Source organism: Equus asinus, chromosome 2 (genome assembly GCF_041296235.1).
Source record: "Equus asinus isolate D_3611 breed Donkey chromosome 2, EquAss-T2T_v2, whole genome shotgun sequence".
NCBI lineage: Eukaryota > Metazoa > Chordata > Mammalia > Perissodactyla > Equidae > Equus > Equus asinus.
In genome coordinates this window covers 36,906,502-36,920,487 of record NC_091791.1, presented here as the reverse complement: position 1 = coordinate 36,920,487, position 13,986 = coordinate 36,906,502, and the positions used below count along the sequence as shown (strand labels likewise).

At 44.3% G+C, this 13,986-nt stretch overlaps 1 protein-coding gene across 3 annotated transcripts in view; it reads right to left on the bottom strand.

Annotated features, from left to right (window-relative positions):
- IDE (insulin degrading enzyme) overlaps positions 1 to 13,096 on the bottom strand; it is a 101,680-nt gene extending 88,584 nt beyond the window's left edge. For 2 of the 3 annotated variants that reach the window (XM_014862941.3, XM_044754133.2), the window contains exon 1: positions 12,909 to 13,096. In XM_014862941.3, the coding sequence (XP_014718427.1) occupies positions 12,909 to 13,006 (98 nt within the window). In that variant the 5' untranslated portion in view covers positions 13,007 to 13,096. The remainder of the gene's footprint in view (positions 1 to 12,908) is intronic. The other variant, XM_014862940.3, reaches the window with a different exon arrangement.
- Between the last annotated feature and the right edge of the window lie 890 nt (positions 13,097 to 13,986).

Sequence of the window (13,986 nt, the reverse complement as noted above, 5' to 3'; positions counted from 1 at the left end):
CTGAGGTGAAGAAAAATGTTTAACATGGATTGTGGTGATGGCTGAACAACTCTGTGAATACACCAAAAACCACTGAATGGTGTACTTTAAAATTGGTGAATTGTACGGTATCAATAAAGCTGCTACAAAAATATACATATTTACATATAACATTCATGATATATACATTACTGCAATCACTAATTTGTTCATTACTCTAATATTTGTAGGAAAATGTTCTGTATTTTGCTGAGTCATGATAATATTAGCACTAGTTTGGCTGGTTGATTTACAAGTTTAAGTACAAATAAACATCCATTTTTACCTTAAAAAAAAGGTTTACTGTTCTAACCATGTATCTAACTGGCCAGACAGTCTTGTCTACTCAGCTTCTAGAAGTGGTATCTTCTCAGCGTCAGTGTTCTCATCTGCCTTATTTATGTGACCTGACCCTAATGTAGCCATCTTGCTTCTAGTGGTCTTCCCTACCCTGTTACCTTATACTCAACATCTTCTTGACATACTGTACACTAATTTGTTCTCCTTTCCTGCTCTCTTCTTCATGGGCATCTCAAGAGATGCCTCAAAGACTGGGAGAAGTGACTTGCTACTCCTTTCCTGAATGCCCACCCAGCCCGGCTGACGGCTCTACCTACTTTACTAGAAGCAAACTTAACATGCTCTTCTACACCCACCCTTTCACTCCTTCATCCTCATCCAGGTTCTACACAAAAAGGTGAATTCGGAGGCAGTGGAGCTGTCTGAATTAAACTTCTTAAGAACTGTGGGTCTTTATATTTCTCTATCAACCACACAGTGTTGCCATAAGGATCAAATGAGATGATGTGACAATTCTTTGTTACCATAAACAAGGCAGGGGGTAGTCCCGACTACACAATCATTTCTTTAGTTTCAGAGCAATTTAGGTGTATTTTGTTTCATTTTTACTAGTACCCAAACCTCCAGTATGACTAAAAACTAGTAAGACTGATTTGCTCCAATCACTTTATAGCAAGGATCACAAATTTAAATGCCTACAAGGCCCAAAAGGTAATGGAAATGAGCAATGCAGACTGAGGTGGAACTGCATCGAGAAGGAACGCATGACCCATCCGAAAGGGAAGTAAAACTTAGCTCAGGCCAATTGCCAGGTAGGAATGCGGGCCCAGTGTCACCAGATCTCCCCATTTTCCCAAAAGAGATTGAACTCTCAGGATTTTTAAGTATTGATACACATTTTAAAAATGCAAAACATATCTGCATGGCACATCTCAGCCTACTGGTCCACAGCCACCTACTTTATAGCTGGCCAGACTAACTCTCCGAAACAAAAACGACACAAAGTGAGGGGGTAGCAACATTTTGGCACAAAGTAAGAAAAGGAACTGTACACCAGTAGACGTCAACGTTGTTCAGAAATCAAAACTTATGAGGACTAATAGGGATTTTGAAGCTACTTAGTCTGAGGCTTAGTAAAAACAGGCTGACACAAAGTAACTGGTTCAAGACAACAAAACCCGAGCCAAAAAGGGCTTTAACTCAGGTCTTCTGGCTACCAGACAAAGTGACTTTTCCACTACGCCATCCTGGCTCCCAAGGGAACAGAATTATAGAAAGAATAAGACATTTTGTCACTGGATGGCAGTCTGCAGCACAAACTCAGAACTAGGAGTCAAGCTCACTCATATCTTTCTAGAACAGACTCTGAGCTCGAGATACTTTACCCTAGAATAAATGGTACCCAATACTCCCGCCTCTTCAAGTGGTGGCCAATGATTAGTACACAGTGACTTGTACGGGCCATCAACAGAGCACACAAAAACCACAGAGTAGCCTAAGGGAAGGTGGGAGCTTTCACCAACCAAAGAAAGGAAAAAACAGAGCTAATACTCGTTTTCATTTTTTCTTCTTTGAAAAGCAAAATTTCAAATGTACCTGCTCCATAAGAGCAAACCTTTAAGTTCAATTAAAAATAAAGGAGGTGGCTGGCCTGGTGGTGTAGTGGTCGGGTTTGCACACTCCACTTCAGTGGCCCGGGGTTCACAGGTTTGGATCCCAGGCGCAGACCTACACACTGCTCGTCAAGCCATGTTGTGGCGGCATCCCATATTCAGAGTAGAGGAAAACCGGCATGGATGTCGGCTCAGGGACCATCTTCCTCAAGCAAAAAGAGGAAGATTGGCAACAGGTGTTGGCTCAAGACCAATCTTCCCCAGTTTAAAAAAAAAAAAGGAAAGAAGAAAAAAAGACAAGTCTTTTGCTTTTCTCTTTTTGTCAAAGTCCTCCAAAGGGTCTCTTTGAAAGTTTGTTGCTTTAACCATTTGCTAGATAATCTGTAAAATCATTTAATTGTCAAGTATTTAGAATCCCAGAATTGTAGTGCAGGATAGAGGAGTGGAAGCCATTCAGGTCATCTCTTCCCAATTTTGTAGACTTATTCTACAAATGTGCTGATTCACACTAAAACTTAGATCTACACTTCTGTGTTTAGGAAATCACTAGAAGATCTTTTAAAAAGTTCTCTCCCACATGCTCTTTCTCAAGAAGCTACTGGAAGACATGTTCCAAATAAACCATGTATCTCTTGAATGAAGGAGCAAACCAAGATAGACCAAAAGATGAGATCCAGGCAATGGATGCATTATAGGAGAGAAGTGAAGGGAAATTCTGGGCAACCACTCTGCAGCAGGCCCGGAGGAAAACTACTCCAGACTGCAGCTGGGGGGAAAAGTGTCCAGAAGGAAAGTCTCTAAGGAAAAAATAGGGACTCAATAGAGTATTTAACAGGTTTGATCATGTGGGAAATTGTATTAAATGACTGTGGAAACAAGTGGGAAGAACCAGAAATAAGTGAACAGAAAATTAAGAAAACGACAAAATAAGATAAAAACAAAAAGACAAACAAAGAAAAGAATGTAATGAGGTTGCACGATTCGGCCTGGCAGTGAACAATATTTATAAAGTCATAATAATGTAAACACTGAATACTACTGTATCCAAAATCTATGATGTAACTATTTTGGTAAAATGGGGCAAAAAGGAAGGATAAGGAAAGAGTTAAACCCTTACCCACCATAAAAACAAATCAACAGATATTTCTTGATTTCTTAATTTTAGGAATTAACAGTATAGCCTATTATTTGAAAATATTAAAATAAATTTCAAAATAAAATACTAGTTTAGAGAATTGAATGTGGTTGCCTCTGGGGAGCAGAAACTGAGAGATGGGGTAAGATCAGGGAACTGCTGTTTTTTGCTGTAAATCTTTTAGTGTTATTTGACTCTTAAAACTCTGCCTGTACTACTTTGATAAACATCAAAAATTAATTTTAAAAATCAGCCATATATTAAATAGATGTATTTAAGTTTTTCCTTAAAGGACAGGATGTTTGATTTGTAGTGTATATATGGTATTTCACGTGTTCTCAAAAAACAATCACCAGTGCAAGTACTGAATTCAGAATCTCATTTATTAAGAAAGTCAAATATGCATTAGGTTTGCCCCACAAGCCATTTTCTTTTGTGGAGAGAAAAATAAACAAATGAGGAATTGCAGGGCCCATTATGCCAGTCACTGAATTGTTGGCTATTTTTTATCCAGTTATTATTGCAAGAGAACTTGGGTTCTCTGTGACAAAAAGTTCCATGATAAGCAGTATTATCTTCCTCATAAACTGATCTGGACTGAGATTTTGTTGATGTACCACAAAGGAAACTAGAGCTATTTAAAAAATAAAAACTAGTAAGAGCACCAACTGATTCTAAGTATTGATATGTATCAGGTGAGCTGTCAAAGGAATATTCTTTATTATATATCACTTCACAAAACAATTATATAATCTCTACTGCCAGAAACTCAATTATACTAACATCATGACTGATTACAAGAAACTGCCTATCCTCAGAGCCATAGTACAGCTAGAGAGCAAGGCAAAATTCCTTTTGAGGTTCCAACAGAGAGTAGAGTTTTTAAAAACATAAGGTCTCAGGGCAGTCTGCTGGCGTAGTGGTTAAGTTCGCACGCTCCGCTAATACGGCTCAGGGTTCGTAGGTTGGGATCCGGAAGTGGATCTAGCACCACTCGTCAAGCCACGCTTTGGAAGCATCCCACATAAAATAGAGGAAGATTGGCATAGATGTTAGCTCAGCGACAATCTTCTTCAAACAAAAAGAGGAAGATTGGCAACAGATGTTAGCCTTGGGCCAATCTTCCTCACACACATACACACACAAAAACATAAGGTCTCAGATTCATGGAGGTAGTAGGAACTTTAAAGATGATCTGGCCCAGCACCCACAACCACACAGCCAAGCCAATGGCAAAATCAAGACTAGAATCCAGTTGAATTGAGCTTTTGTATGTAGAGCTCTTTTCCACCAGTGTCCTATCCCTCATGTCCTATCTCTTTTCAAACCAACCTAGTGCCTATGAATATCTCAGAACTGCAAAAAATCTTGGAATTATACTCCAACTTCTAATTTCTTTATAATAGGAAACACACACAAATACTAGCTACTGGCTACACTGACATTTAGAGTATGGAAACGGCAAATTGTGAGCAAAAATTGAATTGTTTATGACTAGGGCTCCCTACTTCCAGGAGCCCACGTCCCTGGAAAAATTCATCTAACAAATACTGAACTCCCACTATGGTACCAACACTGTGCTAGGCGCCAGGGACACCACTACAGGGTACCCTTGCTCCTTCAGAGCTCCTGGCCCCAAATATAATTCTCATGTCCTAAAATAAAGTAGCCTGTAAAGTTGGGCCAAGGATCACCATATTAACTGAACTGGAACCCATACTTTCTACTGGACCCTGGGAGCATTCCTAAAAATCTAGACTTTTTTTTTAGCTGCTAGTGTTAACAGCATGGATAAAAATGGCAAAACTTAGAACCAGAATATCTTTTCTTCAAACGAGGAAACTGAGGCCCAGAGTAAAGGTCACTTACTTTAATTCTTTGTAACTGCCCTTGTAATGAAGACCTATCTTGAACAAATTTTTATTTTTCCAAAGCCACCCTCTTCACCTGTACCTTCAGATCCACTTTCTCCAGGCATCCACTTTAGGCATGGTTTTCCTCCACCAGCTTCTTCCTTTCAGCCACCAGTACCAGCTTCCTATTTCCCTACAGTGCTTTTGCTCAAGCCTGCTCTTCCCCAGCTATCTAATTTCTCCAAATTCAATACTTCATTTGTTCAAAATCACTCTGTAGAGCCCCATGAAATTTGGCTTCTGTCCTTTCCCCTCTATTTGCAAGTTACCAATGAAATGGTCTTTGGTCTTTTCCCAAGATCCCACTCTCCTCAAAACCTCCTTGGCTGGACACTTCTGACCATTCTGCTTCTGATATCATCTTAAGTCTCTTTAATCCCCAACCTTTCCAACTCAGTTTCTTCCTTATCCCTAAATACCAGCATCCCTCAGGGTTTAACTTGGGCCTTCTGAATCTCCACGCAGATACTTCCCATATAGCCATCCACTCCAATGTCTTTGGCCATCATCTCTACACTCAACTCTCACATGCAGGAAATCAGCTCAGACCTTCTTATCAAGTTCCAGCCATATTTCAAATGGCTCCTGCAAATCTCCCCTTGCCTATCCAGCAACCGCTTCACCAACTCAACTTCTACCATGTTTATCCCTTCCAAAAGTATCTCCTTGTTCTGACTTCTCATCTCACTAAAGATACCAAGCTACCTCTAAGGAGGTAGATAATATAACCGCCAAACGCTGAGGTTCTTGAGTGAGCCCACCTAAATTCATATTTGGCGAAGTCATCTACTAGCTGTGTATCCTTGAGCAAGTTAACCTCTTTGAGCCTCAATCTCCTTAACTGAAAAGAAAATAACCACAGTACCACTCTCACAGAATTATTGTGGCCATTAAACAAGACAACATATGGAAAGCTCCTAATACAATGCAAAACGCATAACAGGCATTTGATAAATATTAGCTACTAAACCTTTTATGGTTGACATTAGCAGCAGCAGGAAGAGCCTCACAGCTCAGTCTACTTAGCCTCCACCGCAGCTCAGTCTTGTTCTAGGCTCTGGTCCCATTTCCTGTCCTTAAGCAGAGAGAATTTAAGAAACTCCAGGGGCTGACCCTGTGGCCGAGTGGTTAAGTTCGCGCGCTCCGCTGCAGGCAGCCCAGTGTTTCTTTGGTTCAAATCCTGGGCGCGGACATGGCACTGCTCATCTAAACCACGCTGAGGCAGCGTCCCACATGCCACAACTAGAAGGACCCACAACGAAGAATATACAACTATGTACCCGGGGGGCTTTGGGGAGAAAAAGGAAAAAAATAAAATCTTTAAAAAAAAGAAAGTCAGTAAAGCTCTAAAAAAAAAGAAACTCCAGTAGTAGTTCATTCAGGACTCACCAACCTGGTCCTGATCTTCTAAGTGAACTCTTCCCTGAGCTACCAGTCTATAAACTAGATCATCATTCTGGTTCCCTTTCTGGAGACTTAAGGACTGCTCAGTCTTGTCTGCTGCCCTGAGGGGCCCCGAGTCATCCAACTTCCCGACAGTTAACAGCTAGCTCTGAAGTGCCTATAAGACTGCACCACTGTGTACCACCACGCCCCACCGGTGCAGCTGACCAACCTGTTCTCTCAGCATGCCTTTAGAATACCAGGCACCCACCAGGCAGGAGCGACATCTCAGCTGGCTGGACTTTTTCCCACCGCCTGCAGCAGAATCTCCCCGCAAGAGCCTTCCCTACCCTGCTGGTCCCTCCTAGTTTAGGTTTATCTCCCCGTCAATCTCAAAGTGACTCAGGCTCAAGACCTTAGGCCTCTGACTCCTCCATCTCCCCCCACACCCAATCAAAGCTGCTGAATCTTCTTTCACACATAACTTCTGCAAACACTCTTTTCCTTATTTGCACTACTTCTTTATCCTTTGTCAATCTCTGCCCGAATTTCAACTGTGCTTCCAAAACACAGCCAGATTAATGATCCAAAAACACAGCTTTCATATGTCACTCTACTGCTCAAATGTATCTGAGACTCTCTACTTCCTGTAGGATAAAATCTCACTGCCCATTGATTATATTGTCAATTTTCCTACTTCTGAGCCTTTCTCAATACCATTCCTTCTATCTAAAATATTCTCTCTCTTCATCTAAATTTTCTATTTCCTTCAAAGACATTTGTTCAAATCCTACATTCTTTGTGAAGCTCTCCCTAATCTCACTGGGAGAATAGTATTCTGGGAAGAGGGAACACAGTGCAAATAATCTGAGCAAGAGCGAGTCAAGCAAGGAGACCAGTGTGACTGGAATGGGGAGAGAGTGACTATTTTGGAAACAAGATCAGAGAGCTGGAGAGAGGCCAGATCCCAGAGAGCCTTCCTGGCCATTCCAAGGACTTTGTCTGTAAATCTGAGCAAAATGGGGATCAATTGCAAGGTTTTGAGCATTCCCTAGCAAATACATATGACTTCGATTTCAAAAAGATCATGCTGCTAGTGGTGACAAGAACATGCTATATGTAGAGAGGCAAGTGGAGAAGCAAGGAAACTAGTTAAGAAGCTATTATAGTAATCTGGGTAAAGGGTATGATTAGAACCAGGGTGGCTGCAAGTGAGAAGTGGCCTGAATCTAGATGTATTTGCTCTCTGGATGAGGGGTATGAGAACGAGAAAGGAGTTAAGGATGACTCCAAGTTTTCAGCCTAAACAAATCGAAGAACAGAGAAGTCATTAACTGAGATGAGGGAGAGGACTGTGGGAGGAGCAGGTTTTAGGGAGAAGATCTGGAGATGGGTTTTGGACATGATAAGTTTAAGATATATATTAGACATCTGAAGGAAAATGTTGAGTAGGAAGTTTATTACCTAAGTGTGAAATTCAAGGGAGAGGTTCTGACTAGAGATATATATTTGGGAATTGTCAGAACATAGATCAGGCCGGTTTCATAAAACTTCTCTGATGATGGGTATGTTCTATATCTACAGTGCCCCATATGGTAGCCACATGTGACTTGAAATGTGGCTAAGGTGACTGAGGAACTGAATTCTTAACTTTAGTTAATTTACATTTAAATAAGCACATGTGGCTTGTGGCTACATATTGGACAAAGCATATATAGACAGTATTTAAAGCAATGTGACTGGATGAGAACCCTAAATGAGTGAGAGTAGGCAGAGAAGATGTCCAAAGATTAGTACTGGGGCATGTCAACAACATGGATTATTTGTGATAGGAAAAAAAAAAAAAAAAGAAAGAAAGAAACAACCCAAATCTCCATCAACAACAGACCAGAAAAATAATTAGAGGCATATTCATGTAAGACCGCCATTCGGCAGGAAATGCATGCATCTATGTGAATGAATCTCAAAAACAATTTTAAATTAAAAAAAATAACTCAGAAGAAAATTTTCTATAAAGGTCAAAAGCATACAACACTAAATAATATACTGTTTAAGAATATATTCAGATTGATGAAGCTATAAAGAAAATCAAGGGAATTACTATCCAAATATAGGAAAACATATCTCTCCAGTGGAGGAAGAGAAAGTTGCAATTGGAAAGGTAAGCGCAGAGGGCTTCAAAGTTACCAGAATTGTTCTCTTTCCTAAACCAGATGGTGGGTACACAGGTGTTCATTTTGTTATTCTTCTTTGTCCTACACACTCTGTCATGTACAATACTAAATAATTAAAAGAGTAAAAAAACAATATGAGGCAGTGTATGGTTAAATATCAAAGAGATGTTTCCAAATGTCTTTAAATCACTAAGTTCAGAAAAAGAAAACTGTGCGACCTGTATAATGTCTAAAAAGAAGGATGGATTTAGTCATATAAAGAAAAGAGGGAAGGATACTCTAGAATTGAGAATGAACAGATTATATACAAGAGACAGTAAACTCGTGAGTCTGACTACAGAAGAGGAAAGTCAGGTTGAAAAGCTGGGCTAGAGCCAGCCTACAAGATGCCTAAATGCTGGGTAAAGAAGTTAGGACTTGATCTTGAAATAGTGCAGAACCATTAGTGGTGTCTAAGCAAAGACAATGGCATGGGAAAGTGACAGAGTATTAGTCGGATTAATCTAATGTGAGGACCAACTAATAGGGAGACAGGAGACTAGAAAACTCAGTTATAAAACTTGTAGATGTGAGAAGTCACGGAAGATGATCATGACCTGAACTAGGATGGTGATGGAAGACGAAGTTTACTCCAAGAATCTTTTGGAGGAAAGATGCAAGAGAGTTTGGTTTCTGAATAGACAGGGAAAAAGACAGAGATTCAGAGATTACTCCAATTTTCAAGCTAAACTGAGAAAATGATAACACCAACATATGCCAAACTAGGAAAATCAACAGAGAAAACTAACTTTGAAGGAAGACCATTCATTCCTGTGATAAATATGTCACGCAGAGTGTGATATCTTTCCCTCAGGGAGCAGCTTGTGAGTCCCACTTTATTTTTTTCTTAAAAGTACATACTTTTAATAGGCAAAGAGAAACTACTCAGTTTTTGGGGAGAAATAAAAATTTTGATAGTTTTTAACTCTGTAAGAATTTTCTAAGTTACACTTTTATATGAAGAAAGTACTGTGATAAAAATATTGAGATGCTTTTCAAAATAAATTGAAAGAAGCAACAGAACACAAAAGTGGAGATGTTTAGCAACAGGAGGTACTAGTAAAAAGAGGCAAAGGAGTGGGACTACTCACTCTTTGACTGAAGGCTCCCTGAGGACTGAACTCATCACTGACTGTCTTTGCATCCCATCCCCCAGGGCTGAGCACAGTGAGGCATCGCTACAGAACAGACACTCAAATAAGGGTTGAATGGATAGAAAGGAGGAAGGGCAGACTGAAGACAAGCCAATTAGGAATGCCCTGCCCTGGCCTCCAGAACCCAACACACCTAGAGGATCTAGGAAGAGGATACCTGTGGAAGGAGAGTGGCTTAGCTTTGTCACCCTGGCTGAAAGGCAGGCTGGTCCTCTGGGTACCTGTTTAAGAGATCTAAAATAGCAGCAGAAAAACAGAAAGGAAACTAATTCTTGTGAAAACATACACTGAACTTCTGCTCCTCACACCACTCCCTGATGAGACTATCCCCAACCCTAACCTTTAAGGCAGACAGGCAGAATGTCACTTTGTACTGTGTGTGGACTGGGCTAATGCTAATTAAAGATACTCAAGCGCATCGTGTCCTTTTAGACTATTAAAGACATTTTTCTGGTTAAAAGCAGTTTAAAAGCCTGAATCTTAATGGTTAGTCTCACTTGGCATACCACTATTTCCCAAGTCTGTAAAATAGAGAAATGCAAAGTAGAGCTGCCTGCACAGGATGATGACTGGCGCTCAGGTGTTTCAAGCGGCCGCCAGGGACAGGGCTATTACCTCTACGTTCCGGATAGTTCATGTTACTCCACACAGCCCCAAATTATCCAATATGGCTGAAGAGAGGACAATGAGGCTGCTTTTTAAATGAACTGATCTCATACAAATGCTTTAAGACCACCTCTTTCTCAAGAGGTTAGAACAGGAAATGAATGCCCAAACACTGGCAGAGGCAGGATAACATAAGTTAGGAGCTCAGGCTCTGGCGCCAGACAGACAGGGGTTAGATCCCAGCTCTTCAGTAAATAGCTATGTGACCATCTCTAACAAATTCTTCCTACTATGTGCAGTAGGGTTGATTACCTTCTTTAAGATTGGAATATGTCTTAGCTTCAGATGGTAGTACAGTCATCCCTCGGTGTCCGCGGGGGGCTGGTTCCAGGACCCTTCCCCCGGCCCCGCGCCGAGAATACCAAAATCCGCGGATGCCCAAGTCCCTTATTCGGCTGCCCTCTGTATCTGCGCTTCTGCATCCGCAGGGTCAAGCAACAGCGGATGGTAAACATAGTACGGATTGGATCCACAGATGCGGAACCCGCGGGTATGGCAGGCGGCCGACTGTATTTTCCTTCCTAAAATGACACCTTGATCCCTCTGATTGGACCTGTATTTTCCTTAGTAGCCTTGGCCACTGATTTCTAGTGTAGAGCTTTCTAGATGGTGGAGCTCATTCATTATGCTTTGAATCTCCTGAAATTCCCTGAGGACAATCTTATCTTGAAGATCTGCTTGTCCAACCCACGCCTAGACTTCCTCAGTCAAAGCGGAGAGCCGTGAGAGAAAACCACAGAGAAAATCGAATCCTAAGTAGAACAGACAAACCTTTTAGTTGTATAGAATTTAAAACTGATGCTTTCTTTAAAATCACAAATTCTGTAGACTGAAGAACGAAAAGTGTTCTGACCTGAAGGAGGCCCAGGGAGGTACCCTGCCTACACTCACCACCACCACTTCTAAGCTCAGCGATCTTTTTGCATGTTGTAGTGGGAAATAAAGAAGGGTAAACAAATTCCACAAATTCTTCATTTGCAGTAGGTTTTCTTAGCACCATTACGACCATCCTGGTTCGGCCAGTAAAGACTAAGTCCCAACCAGTTTCTCCGCCTCAAGTCCCTACGCTCCCTTACATCGTGCACACAGCCACCAAACTCAATTCTTCAACCACCAGTTTCATTAGATCGCTCCCCACCTAAAGACTCTTAAGAGCTCCCTACGTACTATTCACTGGAAAAAGACCAACGAAAAAAAGTCCAGGCTAGCATTATCCCACTTTTACAACACAGGACTTGTTTCCTCTTAATTCCCCCGTGGAAATTCGCTAAAGCTCCAACTAGACTAATCTGCTCACTTTCCCCCCAAGACAGAGAGACTAACCTGCACACCTAAACTGGATTACACCCACTCCCTCCCACCCTCCACCCTTTCTGCCTTTCCTTCAAAAGGCCAGCCCAGACCCCCTTCCTCTGTCTCTGCCACGAAGCGTGCTCCTAAAGCACACACTGCCCATACTGCGTTATCTTCTGACCCTCGGCAAGCACATCCTTTTCAGCTGGCTCTATTCTCAGGGCATCTCAATCCGCTCGAACCAAGTCAAAGTTCCTTGGCAGGCACACCACATCCTTACAGAGAGGGTCAGTGCCCTGCACTCAGTAGGTCCTAGATATTTTTAAAACCCGAGAGGGGTTCAAATGACGTATCTAAGTAGGGCAAGACAATACTGCCCATCTTTGCCACTTCCTTTCTATTCACAGTAAAGGGTATTCATCGTTCGCTACGAGGCTGAAAATTGACAGTATACACAGAGCAGGGAAGTGGAGAGAGCACGCCATCGGATGGCAAAAAACCTGCGTCCCGATGCTGCTTTTTTTGCCACAATCTCTGCAACTGGGGGGAAATGACACGATCTCTCTGGGCCTCGGTTGTCTCAGGTGTAAAACAAGGGGAGCAGCTGTGAAGGATTCCAAGGTATCTTCCGGCTCCCGAATTCCCCCCGACAGGAAACCCAACACTCATCTCCTCACTAAGGCGGAGGCAGGCAAACTTTTGCAGTTCCCAACGCAAGCATTTCCATATAGTAGTGGAAACTGGGTCCCCACCGGAAAGAGCAGAGCGGAGAGGAAAGGTGAGAAGTGGTCTCCCCGGACTCGGATTCCTTTGCCCCATGGCAAGGGACACTCCGCCTCGGCTTCCCGGCCGCTCACCGGCAGACTCCCCCGAGCGCGGCGCGGCGCGGCGCCCGGAGCTGGCCGCGGTGACACCGTCCGCGCCCGCGCCCCCTGCACTCGTGACACACGCCCCGTGACCCCGGGTCACAGCCTGCGTCCCCCTCACCGGCCCGAGGGACGTCCTCCTCTCCGGGCAAGGCCCCTGGCTCCCGCCGGGCGAGCCGCCCTTCCAGGCCCCGGGGCGGCCTCAGCGCGGCCGTCCGGGCCCCAGGCCGGCGGGACAGGCGGCTCCAGGAGCGGCGGCGGCGGCTCTAAGTGCTGAATCACCACTTTGCAACCCGAGCTCCAAACCACCGTGACCCGCGGGCCCCGAGGGCCCGGGCGCTCGTCCCCACTTACCCAGAGAGGCGCTCTGGAGGCGGCAGGCGGGCGCCGAGGACCGAGCGAAAGGTGCTGGGCAGCGCCGGGTGCAACAGCCACGCTAGCCGGTACCGCATACCCCAGCGCAGCCGCCGGGAGCACAGCGAACGCTTCCTCCTTGCGCCGGGAGCCGGCCCTACCCACTGCGCATGCTCAGGCCGCCGCGCCGCGCCGCCTCCCGGGAGCCGCCGAGCGGCCGCCTCTCCGGGTTTTGCCAGGAGCCGGATATGGCGGGGACGGCTGGCGGCCCAGGCCTGAGCAAGGCGGGGACGGAGTCTGGCTGGGGAGCTGCGGGAGCCCAACAACCAGGCTTTCCCGGGCGGGGAGGGTCCCGGCTGGGTCACAGCGGGCGCACATGTGAGGGCGGCGATGTGTGTTTGTGTGTATGTGGCGGGCAGGGGACTCACGAATACTGCGAGGGCACCAGGGGCCATGTTTGTGCCCCCATTGGCTGTCGCCCCTGGCCATGCAGGTGTCGAAACAAGGTCTGCAGACGAGGCTCCCTCACAGTAAGCGGATCTGCGGCGGGCGCGCGGCCCGCGGGCTCCCTCTAGAGCGTGGTGGGGACGTGGACGCGGGGCTGGGGGCGGGGGAGAGATCAGACGTCTGGGGTCCATCAGAGGCAGGCCGGCCTCGGGGGCGGGGGCAGTTTCCATCCTGGGGAAGCTAGCAACCCTTCAAAGAGCAAGGTGGAGATGGGACAGGCGGCCACAGCGAGACTAGGCTTCCGTGCACGTTCAAATCCAGAGTAGCAACTACTACTCTATACTACTACTACTATATTTTTTTTAAAAAAAAAGAAAGAAAACCACTCATGTATGTAGTACTACTACTATTGTCAGTGTACTTCAGTCATTTGTAAGCCAAGACTTTTTTCATTTATGGCTTTATGGTGTTTTGCATCCAAGAACAACCTCATTGTTATGGATCTGACTTTGCATTATTTTACTGGGGGTCTTAGAGTGTAGTTAGGGATAGTGACTCCCTAGCTTAAGTGCTCTTAGGTTTCTGATGTGGCAGCCTGAAGAGTGCAGCCGAAAACAGTGCTCTGAATCCT